The 26,245-nt window shown below is 33.9% G+C and overlaps 3 protein-coding genes across 13 annotated transcripts in view; 1 reads left to right on the forward strand and 2 right to left on the reverse strand.

The window, feature by feature from the left end:
- Nucleotides 1-8,426, reverse strand: part of LOC100785854 (protein SABRE) — a 35,905-nt gene extending 27,479 nt beyond the window's left edge. For 2 of the 10 annotated variants that reach the window (XM_003526511.5, XM_006581451.4), the window contains exons 1-4: nt 7,856-8,413; nt 1,524-1,635; nt 911-1,171; nt 364-629 (exon numbers count right to left, since the gene is read on the reverse strand). In XM_003526511.5, coding sequence (XP_003526559.1) covers nt 364-629; nt 911-1,171; nt 1,524-1,635; nt 7,856-7,926 — 710 coding nt within the window. In that variant the 5' untranslated portion in view covers nt 7,927-8,413. The other 8 variants (XM_006581452.4, XM_041016374.1, XM_014776306.3 and 5 more) reach the window with 8 other exon arrangements.
- A 3,593-nt stretch (nt 8,427-12,019) lies between these two features.
- On the forward strand, nt 12,020-15,793 carry LOC100802099 (neuroguidin). Of its 2 annotated transcripts, none has more exons than XM_041016382.1 (10): nt 12,020-12,210; nt 12,512-12,902; nt 13,004-13,067; nt 13,194-13,281; nt 13,522-13,701; nt 13,804-13,983; nt 14,092-14,265; nt 14,349-14,500; nt 14,630-14,756; nt 15,547-15,793. In XM_041016382.1, exons 2-10 carry the CDS (start codon nt 12,836-12,838, stop codon nt 15,556-15,558), a joined length of 1,044 nt encoding a protein of 347 aa, XP_040872316.1. In that variant the 5' UTR covers nt 12,020-12,210; nt 12,512-12,835; the 3' UTR covers nt 15,559-15,793. The 2 variants fall into 2 exon arrangements, with proteins under 2 accessions (XP_040872316.1, XP_040872317.1); XM_041016383.1 differs by having other exon boundaries at nt 12,021-12,210; nt 12,512-12,731.
- A 683-nt stretch (nt 15,794-16,476) lies between these two features.
- LOC100787260 (protein CLT2-like) lies at nt 16,477-25,256 on the reverse strand. The gene is made up of 10 exons (NM_001255186.3): nt 24,903-25,256; nt 24,638-24,783; nt 23,811-23,848; nt 22,435-22,550; nt 21,752-21,851; nt 21,644-21,679; nt 21,458-21,508; nt 17,978-18,101; nt 17,123-17,248; nt 16,477-16,987 (listed from the first exon to the last, which is right to left on the reverse strand). The coding sequence occupies exons 1-10, from the start codon at nt 25,232-25,234 to the stop codon at nt 16,830-16,832; spliced, it is 1,227 nt and encodes a 408-aa protein (NP_001242115.2). The 5' UTR covers nt 25,235-25,256; the 3' UTR covers nt 16,477-16,829.
- Between the last annotated feature and the right edge of the window lie 989 nt (nt 25,257-26,245).

The raw sequence follows: 26,245 nt of genomic DNA on the forward strand, positions 1-26,245 counted from the left end.
TATTTTGGATAGCTTCTTGCACTTTCAGAAGCACTGGGTTGGTAGCCTCCCCATGCCCAGCTTCTACTTCACTTTTAAAACTCTTATTTTCAGATTTAATTTTAAAATACCTTCCAAAAAAAAACAGGGCCAAACAAATCCTGAGTGTCTTGTTCTACTATATTAGTACACAACTGAGTGTTTCACCATGTGTATATTGAAATCTCCCTTATCGCTTGAAAACACCCATTGTGTTCCAACTATAAGGGTTCATGCCAGACAGCTTATAGATCATCTGAGACACATCTACTTCCTCTTCTTCAACCAGCATAACAACAACTGCAAGATTAATATTACAAAAATGAATATAGAGAAGAAATATACCTATCATGACCAAATTCACATGAGACAGAGAACATTTCGCAGATAAAAGGAGCTGAAGACCTTTCTAAAGCAGTAATGGATGCCTGGCCAGAAGAACTGCATCCTCCACCACTTAAATTGGATAAAAAGTCACAGCTAACTCGAGGTTCACCAATGTGAACAAAAATAGGCAATATTTGCAGTCCAACTAATAAATTTGACTTGGATCCTCCATCTTTAGATATATCCACATTCAATTCCTTGATCTCAACAGTAAATTTTGGTGTCTGCAATGTTCAATAGAGATTCCCAGTGAACAAAAAAATTATAATAAGATTCAAAAAGAAACAACAGATGAAAATACAATACAATTAAGTTTAAACTTATATAAATAGACAATGAGAGAAACTTATTTTATTTATAAATATAATATAATAATCATTACATTTGATGATCTAACATCATTTTTAATATTATGTGCTATTCGCACACACCATAGTATATGAAAATAAAGTCAGCATGTGTTTAACCATACAAGCTGAACAATACAAATTATGGAGATGTACACCTTCAGAACCAGATCAGTCACACAAACTGACAAATATCTTGCAATATTGCCCACAATCATCCACTTTCCCCTGCCTGAAGCACGAGATTTCCTAGTTTTCTTCTTCCCTGGGCTTTTATTTGAAGGCCTCATAACAACTTCTAGGTCGCATATTAACACTTGTAGCTTGGGATCCCGAGATATGAAACCCACACCAAGTTTAACCAGGGACTGTCGTAAGCTGAGTTTAATTTCACCAACAGAAACAGATTCAATGGCACCCTGGACATGTTATAAATCAACAGATTAAACATGACAACTAATTGGAATAAGAATAAGGGTTTTAATTATGGCTGCATAAAAGAAAGAAAAAAAAAATCAGCTGAACAAAATTGCTTGCAGATTTCAGAATCTGGGGGAAATCGTTTAAGATGAAACTTAGTCAAAAGGTGTGGGATATAACAATTTAGTTATTCAAGAATTACATCATTTATTACAACAAACTCCAAGCACCAACTTCATTTTACTCTATCTACTCTGTCGAACTGTAGCCTGATACCCCTCCCCCTGGTCCCCCAATGCCCTTCAAAATTCCAAAAATGAAATAAGGCAGCGAATGAAGGCAAAGACAAACCTTTTTAAACTTCACCACCACATCCCGTAAACATTTCCATCCACCAACACGAAATCCAACAGATGCTCCCAAAATCCGGCTCAGAATCCAAGCCAGCAACCCAGAAGCAAAACTACGATAAAATACATAAACATGATGGTTCAAATTCTCTAAAGAAAAATTTGTAAAAGAAAAAAAAAATAAAACTACTGGCAACATAATGCTCAATCTTAAAACACAAAAATAGTACATTAACATCAATTGCACAGAGCAAAAAGCAAAAAAAGATGGCAAAAAGCAAAAAATCATCGATATGATATAATTTCATAATAAAATTTTGGATATTCCTCCGTAACATTTTTTTGGAAAGCGGTATTCCTCCCTAACATATCCACAAGGGAAATCACCCCTATTGAGTAGTCTTCCCTTGACAGTAGGATTTGTCAACACCACCACACACACACACCAAAAAAAACATTTGGTCACATTTCAATTTCTACGGATCATCATCATATAAGAATGTGAGTGTCTATTGCCACTCCTATTCAGTTAACTTTTATATAATTTCGTAGGGCTGTTTCATTGCTGGGTTCCCAGCTACTGTGCTGGTCTTTTTAGTTGGGATTGGCAGGTTCTGCCTATGTATCTAATTGTTATTTGTCAGTATAGCTAATACTGACCTATTATTAATATATCTATTTTTGCTGTGCAAAAAAAAAAAAATGATTAACAAATAGGAACAAGGATATCTTAGATCAAAACTAATGGCAATAATAGACACTCCCAAAAAGAATAATGGCCAAGTTTACAATCAAATAAAGCAACATTTTTTTTTATTTTGCCATTCATAAACTGCACATTAAAACACATCTTATTCTTTAAAACATAAGCTGCACAATGAAAGCAGAATGAAAGTTAGGTACTTCACTTCTTAAGGAGAGGGAGACCAAGAAGGACATTGGAGGAATTGGTCAAGAGAGATCTTATTGAAAATAATATCACTAAAACTTCGGTCTCTAACCAAGTCAAATGGTGTTGTGAGACCAATGTAACAAAGACAAGGCTTTGTTGTTGTACTTCAATTTTATGTGAAAAAAGACAATTTATTAAAAAATTAGGAAGAAGAAAAAGCAAATATGTAAAAAACAAAGATAAACAAGCAAGAGCTAGAGTAGTCAAAATGTAGAAACAAACTCATCATAAATCTCTCTGCATAGCTGTTTGTGGCACGATGCACCTGACTAAGCAACATAGAGAGGCCATAGAAACAATCCCATCCCACAGATAATCTAAAGAAAGAAGAATTCTTGAAGACCTGAGCATTTGCTAAACCAAATCTAAGGGTCCTGGACATGACAGGATAGGACCCTTAGATTTTGGTGTAGCAAACTTATGTTAAGATGGGACAGGACAGCACAAATCAAGCAGATGAGGACAGATCAAAATCTATAGTTTTTGTTACTCAAAAAATCATGAAACAACTTTTTGTGTCGAGAACAGATCAAAATCTATAATTTTTGTTACTCAGAAAATCATGAGACAACTTTTTGTCCAGGTACTAAGTATTAAAAAGACACATATATCTCTATTTCTATCTCTTTAATAATAAAAAAATAGTAATTAACCAATATATTCATTTTGAAAAGGAAACACCAGATTTTTTTATTCTAATCCCTCTCTTTTTAGTTCGATAAACACATTAAATTTGATATAAATTGTGTTAAAATAATTAACATTAGGTATTTGAGTAAATTTTATATGTTTTTACTTGTGATGTCCTTTATGGACCCTAAGACTTGGAGCACTTCAAAAGAGGGTAAACCTTGATGCAACAATAAGGTCCTAGCTATAGAAATGACCACTATGCTTACAAGGGTAAGCTAAAGACGTATAATTCTCTCTAAACTCCACAAAAGTGGAATCCATCTACATTGAGCTTCCCTTTTTCATCAAGTTCTCCAAACTTGCTAAGTTTTTAAGAGTGATTTCATTGCAAGGTCAGAAGCACTTTCTCCTAGTGTCTGCGTGTTTGTGTTTTTTATAATTCTAAGACTAGTAGGTAACTATTTCTTATTGCTACTCCTTTCTATTTGGGTGTTGTTGGCCATTCATATGCTAAGAAGCATGGACACGGCACTTCAACGGCGTGTCCCATGTCGGACTCGCGCTGGACACGGATGTGGACCCAACTCGCGTGCAACGCGGTGTCGAGTGTGTCCATTGTCGCTGGACACAGTTGGGCCGCCAGACATGTGTGATTGGACGCGGCCCAACAAGCGGGCGCGAACACATCAACTATTTTTATTATTTATTCAAAAATAAAAAACGCTTACTAAATACAAACCGTTCTCATTCTCATGCACCTTCTCCTCCTTGACGTTTCCCGCAAGCGAACCAAACGCCTCCATCGCCACATGCCATCACCCCGCACGCTGTCATCCCGTGTAGGTAGGCCCCTGTTTCTCTTTTCTAATCTGCTCGATTGCTCTCTATTTCTCTTTTTTTCTTTTGTGGAGAATGGAGATACAAAAGTGGTATTGCTTTTTGTTTGTTTTCCGTACATGTTTCACTTTCAGTTTCTTCTGGTATATTGCTTTTTATAATATAAAATTCAATACAAAAGTGGTCCAAATTAATTCAGTGTGTTCACTTTTTTTTCACATCAAAATTAGCCAATAATAATAAAAATGTTAAACAAGAGTATATTGCTGGTATTGCTTTTTGATTGTTTTATCTTTTTATATAAATTTTTAATAGGATCCCAATATTTCTTTGAAATGTAAAATTGAATAATAGGATCTGAATATAGTGTCAGGGTATAAAGTTGTTTTCAATCTTTAGGCATATATAAATTATGGGTATATTAAATCTGCAAAATATATAACATTATGTGTTTCTTTCTCTTTTCTATGTTTTGTTTTTCCTGTTTCATAATATAAAATGTTGGGTTTCTTTCTTTTTTCTATGTTTTATTTTCCTATTTCATAATATAAAATTTTGGATTTGTTATAAATAAAATTCTTTTTGTTTGGCTAATCAAAAAACATAGATGTTTTATTTTTCTCTTTATTTAATCAAAGTTTTTCCTTTTTTTCCCTAACTGGTCATGTGTTTGTTCATACGTATATAGGTTTTGTTCAATGTTTTATTTTGCTTAATTCTTATTGTATCCATTTTTTTTATTGTAGAGATATGTAGTGCTAATGAAGCTATGGAGCAAGAGGATCAAATCAAAATCCTATGGAGATATGTCATGAAGTTAAGAAAGACTCTTGGCAGAGGAAATGCCATGATCAAATGCAATTTGTGTCAAAACTCATTCACTGGGTCTTACACCTAGGTAAGGGCTCACTTGCCGAAAATCTTGAGAGAAGACAATGAAGCAACTTTGAAAATACAAAATTCAAAGAAAAAAAAAATATTTCTCTACCTGGTGAAGGCAAACAGACACAAGATGGTGCTCCTCCAAAAGTCCCAGCTCCTTTAGAAAAAGATATCAATTTGCAAGGTAGAGATGGTCTTATGCCAGAATTGCAAAGATGTTTTTCTCTTCAAGACTACCATTTCATTTAGCAAGGAATCCTTATTATAGGGAGGCATTTTCTTATGCTACCAATACTTCTAATCTCAGTGGACATAAGCCTCCAAGTTACAATAAGTTGAGAACTACCTTGCTTACAACAGAGAGAAGCCATGTGGAGAACCTCATGCAACCAATAAGAAATTCATGGAATCAGAAAGGTGTGACTATTGTTAGTGATGGGCGGAGTGATCCACAAAGAAGACCTCTCATTAACTTCATGGTTGTCACTGAGAGTGAACCAATGTTCTTAAAGGCAGTAAATTGCTCTGGTGATATAAAGGACAAGGATTTCATTGCTCAACACATGAAAGATGCAATAATGAAGGTTGGGTCATCAAATGTGGTACAAATTGTGACAGATGCAGTTTTATGTAAGACAATAGGTATGATCATAGAGAACGAATTTCCTACCATCTATTGGACTCCTTATGTTGTGCACACCTCGAACCTTGCATTGAAAAATATTTGTGCAGCCAAGGATTCTGAGAAAAACAATGTTCTTGGATCACACACACAAATTGTAGACAATGCTAATTTGATTAAAAAATTTACCATGGGACACTTTGAGATTATCAATGTAAAACAATTTCAACTCATTATAGTTATTTTCTGTTACTCCTACAAGATTTGCATCAACTATTGTGATGTTCAAGAGGTTTAGAAGTTTAAAAAAAAAGACTTCAAAAGATGATTATTAGTCCTGAAGACGATGATGTTGGAATGACAAAAAAAGTGGAAGAAACTTTGTTGGATAATATTTGGTAGAACAAGGTTGATTACATACTTTCTTTCACTACTCCTATTTATGATTTTTTTGAAAACAAATACTGATATGGCTTGTCTTCATTTGGTATAAGAAATGTAGGATTCAATGATTGAAAAGGTGAGACAAATCATATACCGACATGAAAGAACGACAGAAAATAAAGAATCACCCTTTTATAACGTAGTGCACAAAATATTAATGGACTGTTGAACTAAAAGTAGCACACCTCTTCATTGTCTAGCACATTCTTTAAACCTAAGGTAATACTTTATATCCTTAAATTAATTTATGATTTTATTTTTTTACATGCATTTCTTTGTGGGTTATATTAATTTTTGTTTATATTTTTTTAATGTTGTAGATATTATAGTCATGAATGGTTAAGTGAAGATCGAGTTTCCCCACATCAAGATGTAGAACATACTTATGAAAGGAAGAAATGCTTTAAAAGATACTTTGATGGTGTGGATGTAAGGAGACAAGCCAATTTGGAGTTGCAAATTTTTTTGGTGGAAGAGAAGACTTTCATGATGTTGACTCTTTAAGGGATAGAGGTAAATTGGATGCAAAATCTTGGTGGCTTGTTCATGGTGCTCATGCACTAACACTTCAAAAGATTTCCCTTAAGCTACTAAGGCAACCATCTTCATCGTCTTGCCGTGAAAGGAATTGGAGCACCTACAATTTCATACATAGTTTAAAATGAAATAAGATGGCACCTAAAAGAGCAGAAGATCTTGTATATGTTCATAGCAATCTTCGCCTCATTCCAAGAAATTCCTCAAACTACAATGAAGAGGAAACTAGAATGTGGGATATTGCAAGAGATAGGTTTTCACTTGATGATGATGGAATCCCTTAAATAACCATTTTATCTCTTGAAGAACCAGTTTTTGAAAATGACCATGAGCTTTGATAGACTAGTATTTAAACTTTTTGTTAGACTTAATGCCTCTTAGTCTTAGTACTTTTTGCAAGACATATGACATATCTCTTGATGTCTCTTAGTAGTTAGTACTTTTTCTTAGATTATCATATGAATATATAAATTTTATTGTCATGTTTGATCATATTTAAATTTTGATCATGTTCATATTGATCATACTTTACATATATATAGGTGTCCACCTTGTCCCCGTGTCCCATGTTTTTATATCGTAGGCGTGTCCCCTCGAATCCGTGCTTCTTAGTTCATATGGGATGCAGACTCTGTCCAGTAAACCAGCAGAAATTTTTGCTACATAATTTTAGTTAATGTCAATTCAATTCAAAACTACAAGTCCAAATAAAACTTCAACTTTGGAGGGAACTTTGACCATCGAAAACAAGGTTATATTTAGAACAATATTTTTACTAGTTATGTTCTGAACCAAGTGTTGATTAATAGACATGCAAGTGAAGGATCAAGAGGAATTAAAAGAAAAAAACCCTCTAAGGAACCTTCTGCAAGAATTAATTCTTGACACCCTTGTGATAAACTCATTATGGAGTAGATTTTCCATTACTTCCCAAACATCCTAGTTTCCAAAAATAAGTGTATTTGATAACAATGTATCAAAAAATCAACGTCAAATCATGTATTCCACTTCTACGGTGTCCATATAACGGTTCAGCAGTTTCAAATGCAGCACTAAGTAACTCCCTCTTCTTAGGCACAGAATAATACTATGGCCCCTACAGTTCTCCAAAAATTTGGTTACCAGATAACTCAACTCCAATATGAGTAATGTAGTAGTAGTACTAGAACACTTTCCCCCTTTGACTATCCGCCTAACTAGTTGTGTTGCCCCTTAATGTACCAACTGTCTTCAGTGCATACCCCATAGTCCAATCAATACATACAACACTTTTCCACAGGCAAATAAGCCTTCTAAGTCATCAGTAACCGTTTCAAGTGTCAGACAAGTAGTTTAAAATTGATTCATTCGAAATTTGAAGTTACGAAAATAAAATTGCTGAACGCGCTAAACTTCAGAAAAAAAGAAAAAAAAAATCGGAACTTACATGAACACGAGCCACAATGTAATCGAGAGCAGCAAGAATCCGAAGAGGAAGTTGACAGGAGAAGCCGCCATATCCGAGAGGGGAAAGCCACTCGTTCGCGGAAAACGGCAGAATTTTCAATCGAAGTCTCGAAATTCCGCGAGCAGGAACACGAACACGGTTCTGTCGCGAGACTCCATCGCAGAGAATGCGACAAGAATCACGGAGAAAAAGGAAGAACCCTAGAAAAAGGAAAAAAGGTAGCGATGAATGTACTTGAAGAAGAAAAAGAAGAAGGGTTTGGTGGTTGAAAGCGTCGTGATCGGAAGTGGTGTATTTATAGTTGATTGCTCAGATCCGATCCGCGTGAGATGCTCGCTCGGTGATCCAAGGCGGGTTGGGTTAGTGAGAGAAAGTGGGGGATGTCATCGGGTGCAACGCGGGTGCAGGAGAGGCTTGCGTGGGGAAACGTGCGCCCAGAGTCACTGTTTGCGCAACAATTTATAACAGCGAGCCTATTACGTGGCTCCGTAGTAAAACCAAAGGGAGATTTTTTCAACGATACATGGCGGTTACTCGCTCGCTTGGTGCATTGCCCGCGCACGTTGGCGCATGCATCAAGCTGCTTTGAATAGGATCTCTACTCTAGTTGAGTGGTTCAAGGTATCTTTATGTCACTTCTCGGACTTGTTAGTACTTATTTAGTATTTTTTATATGAAATTTTTCCTTCCTATGATTATGATCAAATTTGAGTATTTATATTTACCCTTTCTTGTTTGAAAGGTGGAAAATAATATATGAAATAAATTTTATATTATATTCTGTGTAACTCACGTTTCTTATATTTTCTTTTGATTTAAAAAAAATTTATTATATTTTTATTTTTATTGTTATTTTTCTGGTTTAAATCAAATGCAATAACTGTGTTTGGTTGAAAGGATAAAAATATAATAATAAATATTTAAATTAAATTATAATATAAAGATGTGAGACGTATTTTATTTTTTTTATTTCTCTTTTCTCCATATCAAACATAAGATAGAGATAAAAATGTTAATCGAAATTTGAATTGAAATTGAAAAAAAATATGCAAAGTTCAATTTGGATCATAGGAGATTCTTATTATGCAAATATATAAAGTTTTGTTTCACGAAAGAGAAAAAAAATACAATTTTGTCCAAAATTTCACACATAATGTTATCGTTAAAATGAGTGTAGAAAATATTTTTGTTTTTTAATTTTGGTATTCATAAATTTTTATCCATAATTTTGATTTAATCTTTGATTTTACATGTATATTTTTCTTTTAATTTGATCTAAATGAACCTAGACCTAACATATTCACTTAAGTATCATAAAAAAAAACTAATTAAAATATAAAAAACAAATTATGCAAAATTGAATATTGAACCAAGATTATGAATTTTCTAAAATAAGATGTTTAAATTGTGGGGGGAAATCACAAATTACAAATTATAAGGAATTGAAATTATAATTTAGTTTTTTTTTTATAAAATGATAAAAGGATATATGCAAAAATATAATAATACTAATTGTTATTTTTTTATGTTTACCAACAATGATTGATATAAACAGTATCAACTCATATTCTCTCGATTTTAACCATGATGTTTAGAGTTTAAATCTTGACAACATATATGAAACAAATCATTTTAAGAAGAAAAATATCCATCTTGAATGTGTTAATAATTTTTGACAAAAAAAATAATTACTAATTTTAATAGAAAATACATCATGTCAATATCATGATAAAAAAACATTAATATTATTATTTTTTAAAGACATTTTTTTCTCATAACAGACACACGAGTAAAATGGATTATTTATATAGATTAACTTAATTTTGATGTATGAACAAAAAAAAACTTAATTTCAATGTGTTTGCTTTCTTATACTCAAGGAAAATGAACTGACGTCGTATGATTGAAGAAAGTTTGGTTAAGAAAAAAAATGTCTAAAAAAGTTAAATTATTCCAATAGAATTGGTAAAATTTAAATCAAACGAACTATTTGATTATTCATCTTAAGTAGTTTAGATTCAAATGCAAACAAATTGTAATTGTAAGAAAACTTTATGTCGGGGTGGGAGAGTTAAGAGTGGAAATGAGTCAAGTCAAGTTTTATTAGGCTTTAGTTGAATATGTAAAGTTTAAGTTTGGCTTATGATCTGATATAGGTTTTTTTTTTCAAATGCTTAGCTTAGCTTACATAAAAGTCTGATTTAGCCGATCAGTCTATTTAAAAATTTGCTTAAAAATGTCTTTGATCAATTAATTATTTTAAAACATAGTGAAATACTAACTAAAAAAACTTATAAAATTCCGTATAAGTAATGTACAACTCGAAAAATAATCGATAAACAAAATCATATTGAATTCAAGTCGTTAAAACACAAAGTATATCAAAAGAAAATGGAAAAAATAGAGTATAATAATAAAAAATGTATGGATTAGAGATGATTTATACTAATATAGCCAAACAAAAATATTTAAATTGTCTGAAAATTTCTTTACCAACCATTATTTTCCTCTGAAGTATTAATCTGGTTGCATTGTCTTTTTAACTTGAGTCTCTTTCTTTTTGAAAATTTTTCACATGTAGATAATCATCATCGTTAATTTGTCACTTACAATTAACAAGTTTTTTTTATAGTTTGGGTTTAGCCTTTTCATCTTAAAAAAAAAATTAAAAAATTTGAGCTTGTCCTTAAACAAGCCGAATCGCCTTAAATAGATCGAACCAAATGCCCATGACTCATTTCATAGTAGGAAAACTTTTATATAAGAGCATTATAGGATTGCTTAAGAGTATTTTTTTTAATGATTTTTACATTCTTCTTCAGACTTAAAACTCTGCATATTATTATTTTTTTCCAATGATAAACATTGTATGAGTAGCTTATATGAGCCTCCGAAATATAGTTTTTATTGTTTAAAAATGGTTAAGGAAAGTTGTTTATACAATTAACATTACGTAGTCCACTTCGATGATAAATATTGTCGAATAAATTTGCTTCATTCGAAACAAATTACAATCATTGTTAGTAATGGTATCAGAGATTATATAAGTGTCACACATAATTATATATATATATATATATAATTTAAATACAAATTTGGATAGATAAAATTATTATAAAAAATTAAATATTCTTTTAAATACTTAAAGCAGTTACAATGCAAAAACTTTTTTTTTAAGGCACAATACCGAAACTTGATTTAGAGACTAATGGTTAAATTAGAATATTACATATGGTTTAAGGATTAAATCTTATAACTATATATATGTGATATAATTAATGAAGAAAATTATTAATTTTATGTTAATTATTAGACTCGAATATTGTGAATCAAAAAAATAATTATTATGTTAATGGTTAGAATGGGTTTAAGGTGACTCCAACTAATGGTTCATCATGTCCCTTAAAATCTTAATGGTATTTATTGATATAAATCAATTCAATAAGTTGGATAATTTGAATCGAGTCAATTAAGTTGGTTTGAATTATTGTTATATAAGATCTAACACAAATTGAATCAGATAAAATTAGATGATGCTTGATCTAGCTTATTTTTTACTTAAAACTTAATTCTAAGTAAAAAAAAATATATAGAACTTAAAAGTTCATTTTAAGTTAAAGTTGTTTGGTAATTTTTTAAAATGTTAGTTTTATTTAAAATTATTTACGGGTCTAATAAAAAACTATAAAATAAAAAACAGTTCAAAATTATTTTAACTTACATGAATTTAGTTTAATGATAAAAGATCAAAAAGAAAAAAATATTAAAGTACAAGCAATTAAAAAATTAATTTTTAGACAGGCCGAAATAAATAAACATTGAGAATTTTAGATTTTGTTTTTGAAAAAATAGTAAAAAAGGATTAAAATTAGTGAAAATCTCTCAAGAAAACTCTGCATAAGCAGGTGAAAAATAGCTCGAAAGAGCTTTTTCTCAAAACTATTTTGTATAAAAGTTTACACTATAAAACAAATCACTTAAAATTTAAGAACTTTTGTATAAATATTGTTGGACCTAAGTTCTAATTTTAAGAAGAAAAACTAAAATTAAGTTGGGCCTAACACACCCAATATCTTTTATTATTTTGTAGCTTAAATTACTTAATTTTGTGTGTCATTTTGATTATTTTTCTATGCCTTTTAGTTAAACTTCAGGCCCCCACTTCAGTTTTCTACTTTTCCTTTCATCCTGAGACCTCCTTGACACTTTCATTTCGTCGCATAACCCTTAAGGCGCCGCACACACCGGCACGGCCTCCCTCCCTCGCGAGTCTCACCGCCATCGTTAATCACGGTTGTCGTCGGAGCTCTCGTAGTTGCTCCTCACAGTCCCAGGTGTGTTCCCTTTTTCTGTCTCTCTATCTTTTGTGGTAAGCTTTGATTGGCTCCTCCCGACCGCATAGGTTCGCATGTTGCGCCCCACAGGAGCCAGGTCCTGGGCTGAAATCACGTTCAGTTTCAGGAACTGAACGGTGCCAAGATTTGAGACATTTTTTTTTCTAATTTCTATATGTATGTATATATATATATATACATATATGAATTAGGTAGCTAGCGATGCAATGCAGGCAATGAAATTGGTTATTGGATGCATGGGGATGTGGTGGTGATGGGATTGCATTATTTGAGTTTGTAGGAGCGGACGTATTTTTTGTAGAGTTTGTCGGCGGTTTTGGAGCGTTTGAGGGGTCGGATCCAAGAGAAGATGGAGGAGATGCGGCTGCGAGTGCGGGGAGGGGTGGCACTCGCAGTATTGGTGGTGGTGGTGGTGGACCAGGGAGGGCGTGACATGAAGAGGCAAAAACCCAAACCCTAACGACACCTAATCAGAGGGGCCATTCATTTGTTTTCAAAGCGTTGGTTCTCAGTTCTCACCGCTGTTTTCGCTTAACTCCTTAATAATCTAAAACCACCAAACCATATTGTATTACAGACCCTCTCCTTCCTTTTTTTAGAATGCATGCATAAACCACTAGACACACATCTTAATTTCTTCCAACTGCCAAACAAGGCTTCGGCAGGGTGGGGTAAATGGATAACTAAGATCATATGATGATTCAGTCATAAATTTTATAATATTTATATTTTTTTTCTCTCTAAGTATCTTTTAACACCAGTGTTATTTTAGATTGTCAAAAATTGTGGCAAATCATGGAAAATACTGCGGGCCATAACGATGATAGCAAGCAAAAGTAAGTTTGTTTAATTATCTCTCTTCGTGCTTGAACATGCATCAATTTTTCAAATACACAAACAATAAATTGGAGCCTTGTTAGTTCAATTCATTCAGCCTCTTTACCCATTTATTGGGTTTGCAGAGAAGCGCCTAAGCTTGCGGCGTTGTTGAAAGAAATGAAGGAAGGACTTGATACTGTAAGGCGTAAAATTCAATCTTTAACTGCCACGGTGAGTAATGAGTTGCACTTTTTTGCTTCAACTATTTTTTTTTTTTTATAAAAAACAACAACATTCATAAACGCTTTCTGATATTGACTTTATCTTCAAATTCATAATATTGGTTACGCTAGCTTTCATATTAAATTTTCGGTTATAATTAAATATCATTGATGAATGATGATATATGCTTACCCTAGTAACAACGAGTAATTTGATTTATATTGCGTCTTGACCTGTCTTTTATGCCAGGTGAAAGAAGGCCAATATCCTACAGCAGATGGATTTAGTTATCTTGAAGCTAAAAATTTGCTGCTTTTGAATTATTGTCAATCCCTTGTTTATTATTTATTGCGGAAGGCTAAGGGATTATCAATAGAAGATCATCCTGTTGTTCGAAGTGTTGTAGAGATAAGATTGTTTTTGGAAAAGGTCTGGTTTCATCCTTTTATGTGTCTATCCTCAAGGGTTACATGTGTATGTTTATATAGTATAATGTGAGTTAGACATTTGACATTGTGGTTCCCATTGCAGATTCGGCCAATTGACAAGAAACAACAATACCAGATCCAGAAACTAATACAAGCTAGTGAAAATGCAACCAGAAGTGATATTCAAAACAAGGAGCCAGTTGCATCCAATAAGAGCGAGGACGTGTCAAAGTATCGTCCCAATCCTGACATGCTTGTTAGCAAAGTAGACCTAACCTTGCAGGTGAGTGTATGTGATAATGTAGTGTAAAGTTTGGTATGCTGTAGGGTGGTAAGATCATGCCGAAAATATTTTCCTTTGCCTATCTCAAATAATATATCTATGCTGTAGGATGGCAATGAGTATTATCAACCTGTAAAATTTGCGCCTACTTCTATGGATCTAGAGAGATCTTCAAAGTATGAAAGAAATGCCTTGCGAAGAGAAAAAGAAATTCTGAAACAAGCTAAGCAGAGTGATTATATTAGGACATTGATGAATGATATGGAGGAAAAACCTGAAGAGGTAATGTTATTTTGAGTGTTGAATCATAATGATTTAATGAGTTTATGTAATGATTTGTTTTGGCTGCTCACTACACTACGCAGATAAGAGATTTTGAGGGAGCTAGCAGAGAAGTTGATAGATATATTGCCAAGATGGACGAACGTGCTCGGCAAGAGGAGGAGCTGTTCACGCGTGTTCCTCTTACGAAACAGGAGAGGAAACGAGAAAAGTACTTGAAGAAATCAAGAAATGGGTATGGGGAAGTGCTTGGAATGTTTTCCTGATATTTCTAGTCTTAAAATGTATTAAATATGTGATAACATTTTTATTTAAATTAATACTTTTCTTTTTCCACTTAGCATTTGTATTTATTCTATTTCAGGTTGCAAGGTCTAACAGAAAGTTTCTATGATGAAATCAAAACATTACCCTTTGGTGATAAAACTGGAGAGCAAGTAATGGGCTCTAGTAATGGTGGTAGAACAAACAATAGACTGAAGAAGCGAAAGGCATGCACTTTTTATACTTTGAAATTGTTATGTGGAAATTATAAATTACTTATTTGGACTTCATATATGAAATTTTGTTCAAGTTGAACTATGTTAAATGTGATTTACGTACTATTGCATCTGCTTTGCAAGTGCAAACCTAATTATTTGATGGTAGCCTTCCACATAATCTGTCAATTGTGTGAAACAAACAATCCAGTTAAATAAACAGTATATCTTATATCATTTGGATTATGCAGATTCAATGTTCTATAATTTGAAGTTATGGAATATTTATTCTTTGAGATAATCCCTTGCCGTCTAGCCTCATGGCTACTCATTGGAATCTTAGATTATCTTAGCTAACAAAGTTTTATTTGGATCCTTTTTTTTGTATAAATTCATGTCCTGCTATTTTCTTGTCTCTATGGAGTAAGTCTGTTGATTATTTTGTCAAACATTTTTTTGCCATGTTCAAAACCAATTTCTGGTCATGGGGAATATGTATGCACAGTTGTTTACAAATTGTTTTGAGCTATGTGTTTTACAAAGTAATAAAAAAATAATTCTATGATATCATAATAAGAAATACAATTTAAAATGCCCTTTGAAAAATTGAATTCCTTCCGTCAACAGATAACCACTTTTCCTTACCTTATGTTTGTCTGACAATTTTAATTGCAAAAGGAAGGAAAAGAAATATTGTCTCAAGCCGTGGCTTTTTCCCTTTTTAGTGTGTGCATTATGTAACTGGCTGGGTTGAATTGTAGAGTACTGTTGTAGGGAACTAACAATTTTGACTTCTTTGCAGAGGAAACATTAAAGGAAGAAAAATTGGGTTTTGAGCTAAAGGGCGGAAATGCATGCTATCTGCAGAACAGACCACTGCATGCTGTTGGAGGAAGTAATACTAGATTCAACGGAAAGGAATGTAAAACCTATAGAGTTGGTATTGGTGCATTCCTCCGTGTTGATTGCAGATTTTAGTTAAATCAACTGTCTTTTTATTATTATCATAGCCATCATGCTAATCGGCTCGGATTTGAGATTTTAGAAAAGATGAAATGAGTGTTTTTTTTTTTTTTTTTTGCTATTACAGGCTTGCACCCAATTTTGTGATGCACTTGGATTTTTTAAATATATTTAGGTGGAGTTCAGCATATTAAACATCATATAGTATTAGAGTGAAGCTCACATTTTTCATTTTTTACAGTTGAACATCAAATTGGTGTTCGTCGATGACAATCAACCCTTTAAAATATAAATAAACCATCATTGTGCTACATGGTAGTTAACAAACCTTATGCACGGGATGCATACATAACTTGTAAAAGAAGGGTTAACAACATACTTTTTTTGTCACTTTTTCATTGCTTAAAGTTTATTAAAAATTGCAAAATCAAGAGTCATTAAATATAACGTGTATTAAAAAAATCTGATTTTCAATCAATTTTATCTACTTACAGATTGCATTAAAGAGTGTAGTGTGTAGTGCCATAGAGCGTGTTGTTAAAAATTTTATGATTTTCAAATAAATTTGGACCACTTACGGAGATTGTATAGTGTTAGGGTGTGTAGTGTCAAAGTGTGTTGAGTGTTAGGTGTGCAGTGTCAAAGTGTGCTGTTAACATGTTTCTTTGTGAGGAACAGAGTTAATAAAATATGCCCAAGTTAATAATTAAAAAAAGAACAAAGTTATAAAATGAATGGTAATTTTTCCATCACTTTTAAATACAATAGTGAGGCAATGTCCGCTTCTCGTAAAACTAATCAACTTCAATATATCTCATCGCCAAACTCTTGTAATCTATTTAGTAAAAATGACTGAACTTAAAAACGTTCTGCACTTACATTTCTGCCAATTACATTTGTCTGCTTGTATTAATGTACAATGATCCAGTGGCAGAATGAGGAAGTCAGTCATCATAAAGCAGCAAAGCGACCCTTAAACGTGAAAACTGAACAAATTTTCCGCTCAAAAGAATAATCACAATGGTAGTGAATCAAGAGTGCCTCAAGGCTGACATTCTTTTTTGGCAGGGTCCCTAGTTGATAGTTTCTCCTCAGCATTGGTTTTCATGAACTGGAACTGTTTCAGTCATCTTCAGAACTGCTCCTCACAGGTCTCGTTGTGTTGTACAGAAAAAGACCACATAGAAGAATTGCACAGCCAAGCAAAAAAAATGGGCTCAGGCTTGTTCCCTCTGGAAGATATGGTAATGGAAGGGAAAGAATATAAACAGAAATTGGCACTGCAAAAATCATAAGCACGCATGAGCTTACAATTAGAAAATAAGGTGTACAAAAGGCCTTAAGAGTCACAATTTTCAGCTGAAATGCCGTAAAAAGCATTTAAGAGATGCAAAATATCGAGAGTCGGACCATACCTGACAACATTACCAGAAGGGAAGCCACAACTGCAGACGAAGTTTTTACTGCATTAAGCAGGGATATGTTGAATGCCAAGTTGATAATTACGTAAAGTAGTGGAAGCAAGGGGGCACCATCACAATCTGAGCCATGGAAATTGGAGAGAAATGTGGATATATTAAAACTTAGGATAAAAAGAATTTCAACAAGGTTAAAAAAATCTAGGGGGCAGAAGATAAAAACTATTTAGAAATTTATTGATTTCTAACAAATATGAAAATTTTAATTTAATTTTATTTAAAAAGGTTAAAAATAAATTATTGTACAAGTTATCTGTTTTATATATCTAGATGGGATTAAATTACTGAAATGTATATATTCGACTTTACCTGACGGTCAACGGACTAAAAGCATTTATGATCCTAGTACATATAGGTAAGCTAACCATTGTGCTAAGAAAGCCCAAGGCCATATAATGAACCCACATCAAGTTCCACCATACTTCTGATGCATGACTCTAGTCCTATAATTGGGTCATAATGTTCTATCATATGATCCGTAGCCCAAGCATCACCCCCTGCAACACTTGTTTGCAACTGAGAGACATGCAGAAGGCTTCAATACCAATTGATGCAAACCTTGGAGAACCATACTACCAAAACTTGCCATTGTGATTGTGGTTGGAAAGTTCAAGATCATAAACTTCCAATGTGGGACTCATGCCCCATAACATATAACTAGATTTTACACAACTACACATAAATAGGAGTGTTTTAACAGCAAAAAGAATTAAAGGAAAGGCAGGCAAGTAAGAATAGAAAATCAAGTAGGGAGAAATGTAATTGCATTGCTACCAATTTATTAGAGCTTACTTGGATTATCGGCTCCAAGGTTTAGAAAGCAACCGGCACCACTTTTAAAATACGAAGGAAGTTGTGCAAATGGTATGCCTCTCAAGTTAGAAAGTATTGGTAGAGACAAAAGTACGAAAAGAGCCTACAATAAATATCAGATGCAAGCCATAAATACCTTTCAATAACTCCTTAAGTAATAATTTTTAAACAAGCATAATCAAACTTGAAATGCCAACAAGAGAAAGTATCCAGGACTCAGGCCAATGTTGTGCTACCTTTAGAAAAATTGTCTTGCCAACAAACTTGTGGCACCTATGCCCCCTCCCCCCACCCCCCACCCCCACCCCCCACCCCCAACCTAGGTGCTTGACATACCTCAATTAAAGGTCTGTTTGAGTAAACAACTCAATTAAGAATTTAACGAATAAGTATTTATTATTAAGTACACATTCATGTATAAGTTGTTTTTATAATCGAAGAAAAAATAGGATTAAACTGTTTCCATGATCTTTCATGAGCTAATCTAGAAAGCTTATTGTCATAATGATAGGGATAGTAATATGGGACTACAGGAAGTAAGGGTCTGCAAGAAGCAAAAAGCGTGAGTGAGACCCAAAAGGAAAGCAACACACAGAGTATGTACAGCATGGTTAGCTATGACCCATGCAGCATGCATCCACATATATAAAGTGCGTAGTAGCTGATAGTGCCTTTGTAGTGGTGAATAATTCTGTTAGGATTGCGCTATCTTTTTGGTTATTATTGTCGGGAACTTGTTCCCTAGTAGTGAGTATATAAGGGTATGTATCGCCTTCTGCAAGAAGGAATGAAAAATATCAGAAAAGTCGCCTCTCTCTCTCGCTCTCGCTCTCCTTCTTCTCTTATGGAGGTTCCTAGCCCTTGAAGCTAGTTCTCTTTCTCGTGCTTGGTTCCTAACATTTGGTGCTCTCGTTGAGAGTCCATGGCCGCCATACCCATTTCCACACACCTTCGTTGCCGCACACCCCTCCTCCCTTTGTACATCCAGCTCAATCCCTTGGGATTGATTTTGAGAGTACCCGCAAACATTTGCTGAGCTTGTTCGATCCCGAGAGAACCCTTCCTTCATTTCAGCAACCACCAAACGGAGCTTCCATGGCTGCCACTTGCCATACGGAGCTTCCATGGCTGCCACTCGCTGTACGGAGCTTCCACCTTCCACTACCACCACCCACACTACTTGTCGCCAAACGAAGCTTCAATGGCTGCTGAGGACCGCCTTGAGGTCGCCTTGGCCAAACTTGATGCCACTACATGCCGCCTCGACTCCCAACTGGACGCCCTTCTCCTTAAACTGCCTCCGAGAACCAACCACCACCTTCCATCTTCTTCCTTTGCGCAGTCACCACCGCCGCCTTCGCTTTCCATACCGACTTGGCCTCCATGCTCCGCACCCATACAACCAAGTCCTGCACCGTTACTGCCTCTATCACAGACTCCGCCACCTTCGTTGTTGCCTCCGCCGCTCAAGCCAACTCCATCACCCAGGCTCACCGCACCCACGACCGTGCCACCTCCACCAGCCATGATGCCTCCGCTGCCCCCTACGCCACCACTTCCGCCTTTGGTACCCATACAGCCGCAGCCAACAACCTTGCCGGGCCCGCTTCCTATGCTGGTTTTTCATCTGTCCGGTCTCGTTCGCACCACCATTTCCTTCAACAAGCTCTTCACCATTGTTCCTCCTTATGGGGCTGCCATGGCCGCATACAAGCTCCCATCAGTGGTCGTTGCATTATGCACAACTACTAAACCAGGTGCAATTCGCCGAAATAAACCTTGGGATCCTGGTATCACTTGTGGAGGCAATGCGTGGAACCCCAACACCTTGAGGACAAGGTGTTTTTGATGAGGGCGGGAATGATAGGGATAGTAATATGGGACTACAGGAAGTAAGGGGTCTGCAAGAAGCAAAAAGCATGAGTGAGACCCAAAAGGAAAGCAACACACAGAGTATGTACAGCATGGTTAGCTATGACCCATGCAGCATGCATCCACATATATGAAGTGCGTAGTAGCTGGTAGTGCCTTTGTAGTGGTGAATAATTCTGTTAGGATTGCACTATCTTTTTGGTTATTATTGTCGGGAACTTGTTCCCTAGTAGCGAGTATATAAGGGTATGTATCGCCTTCTGCAAGAAGGAATGAAAAATATCAGAAAAGTTGTCTCTCTCTCGCTCTCTCTCTCCTTCTTCTCTTATGGAGGTTCCTAGCCCTCGAAGCTAGGTTGTTCTCTTTCCCGTGCTTGGTTCCTGACACATAAGTTGAAAATAGCTTCTGAGTAGTCGTTTTCATAAATTTTCCCAAACACTTACACAAATGATTAGATGCACTGCCAACTAAGAAAAGCTGTCAGGATCTAGTCTCTGTTTTGATCTAAGCTAGAGATGTTCATAAAGCAATCCAATTGAATACAAACAGTAAACATTGAACAGAAGAAAAAAAACGAAAACCAACTTTTCTGTTGGACTGGATCAATATTTTGTTCCAATTTTCAAATCCATCTTATCCAAACCAAAAAAACTGAATTTTTGTGTATATAGGTTTATTTATTACATTATTAAATTACCATATTTAGAACTTCTAATATTGTTTTGACTAACAGTTAGTAATCTGAACTTACAATTTATATATTATGACGAATGTCACGATCAATACATGTTCTGATTTATAAGATGAGACTTTTAATACTTTGAATTAATTTTTATCAAATTTATTGTGTATTCTGTGATTTAGAGATGCAAAAAAGCAAGAAGGCAGGCAGGTCAAGCAGAGCCCCAGAACTTTAAAATAAATGAATAGGCGCACTTATTTGTCCATGTCTATTTCATCATAGATAGAAGCAAATAGTAGCAACTAATATTCAATGTTCCGGTGGCAAGATCTACAAGTCAGATAGTGAATTCAAATATCTAGAACTTGCAATATAATTCTTCTCTATGGAGACAAATTTTAGACAGCCTTTCCTTCATGTTCTTTCACCATTGTAGGGTTTCGATGAAGAAAGAAAAAGAATATTTAATTAATAGGACTCTGAAAATTAGTGTGATGTTGAAATATAAAATATTTACCAGACACTTTTATTTATACCAATATTTAAGGGCAAGTTCACATGTAGTACAACCAGTACAAGTATAGCCCCAACAGCCCTACTAATAACTCCAAAATAATTAGATTCATAAGACTGCAATAATCCAAGTATTCTAACAGTTACAGTTCCGTATTTGTTAGGGAACAAACAAAAGTAATACATTTTGAAATCATATAAAAGATAAAAAGCAAACATACAATTGGAACTGACGTAAGTTATTTCACGATCATTCTTCAATGACAAGATGAAGCGACTAATAAGAAATCAGCAATAAAGAAAAAAAACCTACAAAAATACTGGTTATAAATGCCATTTGCAGATTTTGAAAGGTACACTCAGTTCATTGCAATTAATGTTGAAAGGCGTACCTGAAACCCAGATCCGAAAGAATTAACCACAAATATGTCCAGTGACTTGTGCTGCATGAGAACATGTAAAAGACTTCAAACCATGCTCATGGAATCTATAGTCCAGTCCAGTGACCCCCCCCCCCCCCCCCCCCTACACACACACACAAAACACTTTCCTAAAAAAAGAAGCAAAAGAAAGAATACCTTTAATTGAGTAGCAGAATCAATGAAAATAGACTCCTGCCACAAGAGAACACAGATTTTAATGTTCCGAGACAAGGTCTAAAAAATAACATCTGGTTATTGACTAACCTTCATTACAGAAGCCCAAGCTTGAAAGGAACATGAGATTATCATCAATGCTGGCCAAAAGAACTGAACTTCAGAGAGCATCTGACCTGTATTTGAACCACTGCAATGATAGGAAACAAATGATCAGATGGGGCCCACTTCATTTGAAGTGAAAGAGGAATTGCCTGCGAATCTAGAGTCTAGGCACTGACTGCATGATATTTGTACCCCAACAAAAAGGTTTGACAAGCATTACAGCTATTGAGCTTCTATAGCCTGTTATAAGCAACTAGTGACCTGGCTTGTTTAACATTTTAATGACAGCATACTTAAAACTATACGTGCAACGAATACTACTGGAAAGGTTAGAAGCAATGAATTGTAAGCTCCATTAACATTGTTGTTCTCCTTGCCATTTACCGAGGGACACTGCTGATGTTACTTTTCGTGCTTCAGATGACCAAACTGATGTCACATACTTAGGGGTATATAATGACTGGTCACTCATTTTTTGAATTGGGAATGGAGATTAGAAGTTAAGTCTGATATTTTCACGACAATATCTTTTGTCAAAGCTTATTCACTACACATTTTTGGGAATACTTGATTCACATAGGCATCTGACCTAATTACTCAACATGAGAAAATGGATATGGAGAGTGCTAGGGATTATTGAATTTCTCCATATTATAAAGTCAAATTACCTTGTAATAGCCACCACAACACCAACAGCTACAAGTAAGCACCCAACCAATTGATTGATTGAGTACCTTCTTCTCAAGAGAAGAGTAGAAAACATTAGCTGCCAAACCAAAAAAGTCTGCAAAATAAAGAATTCATAAACAGTTGAGAAATTAATACTACATATAATGATGCACTAAAATAACTAGCACACTGGCCAACAAAAACACTACTATGGTTATGCATATAATAAGCTGCAGTCAGTGTCATCGCATTAAAAAATGTCAGGTTTCAAGTGATCTGGATCTGCACAAGAATTTTTGCCATTAAGTATCTTAAATTTCAAAAGTAATGCAATTTTCCTAATAAATTGCACTTATTGGCACCATTTAGAGATGCTTGACTGGCACTAATAGTGACAACACAGGTTGTATGAAATGTAAAATATTAAAAAAAAAATACAACTGTTTGTAGTATCTAACAATACTATATCATGAGGATCATATCACTAAATTCACCCAATGCTAATAACATCAGTAATAATAAAGTTTCTGCAAATGTGCAAGTCATGAATATCCCCATCAGTGATGAATGAGAGAAGGTGCTACAGATTTTACAGCAATACTGTCATTTTCTTCCTTATTGGTTAGAATAAAAGGACAGGCAAACAACACAAACCGCAAATACAACCATGCCATCAAAACATTCTGAATATGTTTTAAAATAACAAGCCTCCTATACTTTAGGAATAACTACTACATGCTACTATAAATATGACAATGAAATGGCTTAGATATGATGCTATCATAGTGAGAGACAGAGCAGACTCAATCCGTGAACAAGCATGGGCTACATTGGCCTTGAAAAAGTAAATTGGATGATGCTAGTTCTATTAAAATATTTTTGAAAGAGAAAATAAAAATGAGTTTTAGCAAGCCTTTGGCGAGTAATGAGAAGCAAAAATAGTCTTAGTTTCCATGATGCTACGGGTTGATAAAAGTCAAAACTCTCGGATATATTGCCAATAAATTAGCAGGTTTATATTATAGATCAATGCTACGAGGTCCCTAATTCTGAATATATTGAAAAAACTATCATGCTCTCAAAGACCACTGACTAAACCCAATCAATGCCACAGCATTTCAATCAAATTCTAAAATCTCAGGCACTGGTGTATAGCATGCCATCCATATCATGTAAAATGAAAGCAGATTTTCTCCAATAAGACCTTGTCAAATGTATGACAAATGCAAATGAGCAAATCTGAAATAAATTAAACCCGACAGATGTATAAAATAAAGGGCAGATGTATATTGCTTTAAATAAAGACATACATGTATTTTTGTTCGTCACCCTCTCATCCTTTGATGACAAGGGCATCTAAAAATATTTAAAATACCTGATTCAATATGGGTATGACTGGTCCAGGAAGTACAGCTGCAGAAGGTAATCAATATTCAGTTCAGAAACACCGAAAGCAAACACTTAAGGTATGCTTGGAGGAAAACTGAGAGCAGAATGAAAATGGAATGGAATGGAAAGATTTCAATTTTCACTCATTGTAGCTTGGCAGAAAGTGGAAACTAACTTTCAAGGTACACAAATTGCAACCTCTGCTTTTGGTCTTTCCTCTAGAAACATTTCAAACTTATTATTTTTTTTTCTTCATTTCACACTTTTCTAATTGCTGATTATTTAACACTATAAAACCTAACATATTATTCATTTTAGATACACAATTAAGACAGCACCAATGGGGTATACTACCATGGTATATTAGATGTCTACATATACACCCTCAACTTAATAAAAAATTGGGTCTTATCAAGGAGTGCTCTAAGGACACTTAACATTTAATACACACTATTAAATGCTTTTAATCACTTAAAAAGAAACAAATGTTGCATTTTAAAAAGAATTTAATTTTCTCTAAAAGATTTTTACACTGTCATCTATACACACAAAATAGTCATGTATAGTAGTAAACTTGTCGAGTTTTATAGTCATTATTTTAAAAGTCACATCTAACATGATTTATGCTCGAAATATTTACACTCGGTACATGAAAGTTAAACTCTATTAAAAATTAAAACAGTGCGGTGTGTTTGGTAAGGCATTCGGGAAGCTTATAAGCTCCTTTAACTAGCTTCTAACTTATAACTTTCCAGCTTTTCAGATAGCTTATAAGCTAATTTTACCAAACACAACAAAAATATCAGTGAGTACCTGCAGCGGACATTCCGGAAACCAATCCTAAAGCTTCTAGAAAGCCAATGGCCACAAAGCGCAATTTCGGAATCGCCAGCATCTCATCGGTCACAATTCTCGCCCGGTACCGGAAATACAAGATCGAGAAATATATAACAACATACCTACGTCGTTACACAAAACCACAATTATTATAATTCATCGCTCTAAAAAAATCCTCAAAAATAAATAAAAAAAACCAAAAAATTGTCCAAGAGTTAAAACAGCAAATAAATGCAATTACCCAAAAGTTATGAACTGAGCGAGAAAAAAGGGGTACTCTTTCATGGGAACAAGGGCCAATTTGTAGAGCACGCGATTCGCTACCGCTGTTGTGACGACGATAGTGGAGCTAAATAAGACGAGTTTGGATGAAGATGAAGAGTTTGAATTTGAGGCTCGAATTTTGAACATGGTTGGGTGGTTGCGGTTGAATCTGGCATTGCCGGAGAAATGCAACGGTAGCTTCGAAGACAGTGACATTGAAACGAAAGGTTGAAGCTGCTTTGGATTGCGAATTGCGAAACCTGAAGGGAAGAACGACGACGTTGAACACAATGCCACTGCGAACGACATTGCTCTCACTTTCAACCAACTTAGATCACTTCCAAGTCCAACAACTAGTAAGAGGTTAAATTAACTACTAGGTTTTAAATTATTTAGGTATTTTTAATCAAGTCAGTTAAACAAATTATAATTATGATTGGATTTTTTTTAGATCCTTGGATTAATTAATAAGGATTAAAACTATAAAAAAAATATCTGTCAAAAAAAAGCTAGGACCCAATTATTAAAAAATATTAAAATAAATGTTTATAACAATTTTTGTATATGCATTTTAAGAAAAACATTCATATCTTTAACTATAACTGTAACCTTAGCAACTTAAATACTCGTACTCTCCTTTATTAGTCATCAATATACTTGTAGTTAAATTTATTGGAATAAAAAAAAATGTATTCTTATGTGATTTTATGATTCACTCATGATTTTAAATAAAAAAATTCTTTTAATTTCTTAACTAATGTTTTAAATAGAAACAATTTACTAAGATGACTATGACCTAAGCGAGCATAATGTAATATATATTATCCCCATCCTATAATAGAAATAAAATATATTATTATATTTATAATATTATAAAACAAATAAGTTAACATTGAAATGTATTATATTTATTTTTAATTTTCAGCAATATTTATCTCAGAGTGAGTCTGAAGACAGCATAACTATATTATATATAATATAATCAATGGATGTTGGATAGACTACAAAATTATATGAGAAATGAATAATTAAATGTTTATTTATTTATTTATTAACATGAAGTGAAATTAATTTAATCTCTTTTTAATTTCTAATTTACATTTTTAGTTGTTCTATTTTATTTTTAAAATTTTAGATGTCATATTTTAGAAAAGTGTCATTTTGATATAATATTAAAATTTGCATATGTTTATTAATTTTATTTTATATTTTAATTAATTAAATTATTTTTTACAATATCTTTAACAAATACGTTAAATTTAAAATTTAATTGGATCAAAATAAAAGAAATAAATCATATAAAAAATTGGAAAATGAACA

Source organism: Glycine max, chromosome 6 (assembly GCF_000004515.6).
Source record: "Glycine max cultivar Williams 82 chromosome 6, Glycine_max_v4.0, whole genome shotgun sequence".
NCBI classification, from domain to species: Eukaryota; Viridiplantae; Streptophyta; class Magnoliopsida; order Fabales; family Fabaceae; genus Glycine; species Glycine max.

Coding starts and splice junctions, on each gene's coding strand:
- LOC100787260 (NM_001255186.3), bottom strand. CDS start 25,234: ATGTCGTTCGCAGTGGCATTGTGTTCAACGTCGTCGTTCTTCCCTTCA. Junction 23,849..24,637: donor TTCCGGAATGTCCGCTGCAG/GTACTCACTGAT, acceptor TACCTTCTGCAG/CTGTACTTCCTGGACCAGTC. Junction 16,988..17,122: donor CCTTCTGGTAATGTTGTCAG/GTATGGTCCGAC, acceptor TGATTTTTGCAG/TGCCAATTTCTGTTTATATT.
- LOC100802099 (XM_041016382.1), top strand. CDS start 12,836: ATGCATAAACCACTAGACACACATCTTAATTTCTTCCAACTGCCAAAC. Junction 13,282..13,521: donor TTCAATCTTTAACTGCCACG/GTGAGTAATGAG, acceptor CTTTTATGCCAG/GTGAAAGAAGGCCAATATCC. Junction 13,702..13,803: donor TAAGATTGTTTTTGGAAAAG/GTCTGGTTTCAT, acceptor TTCCCATTGCAG/ATTCGGCCAATTGACAAGAA.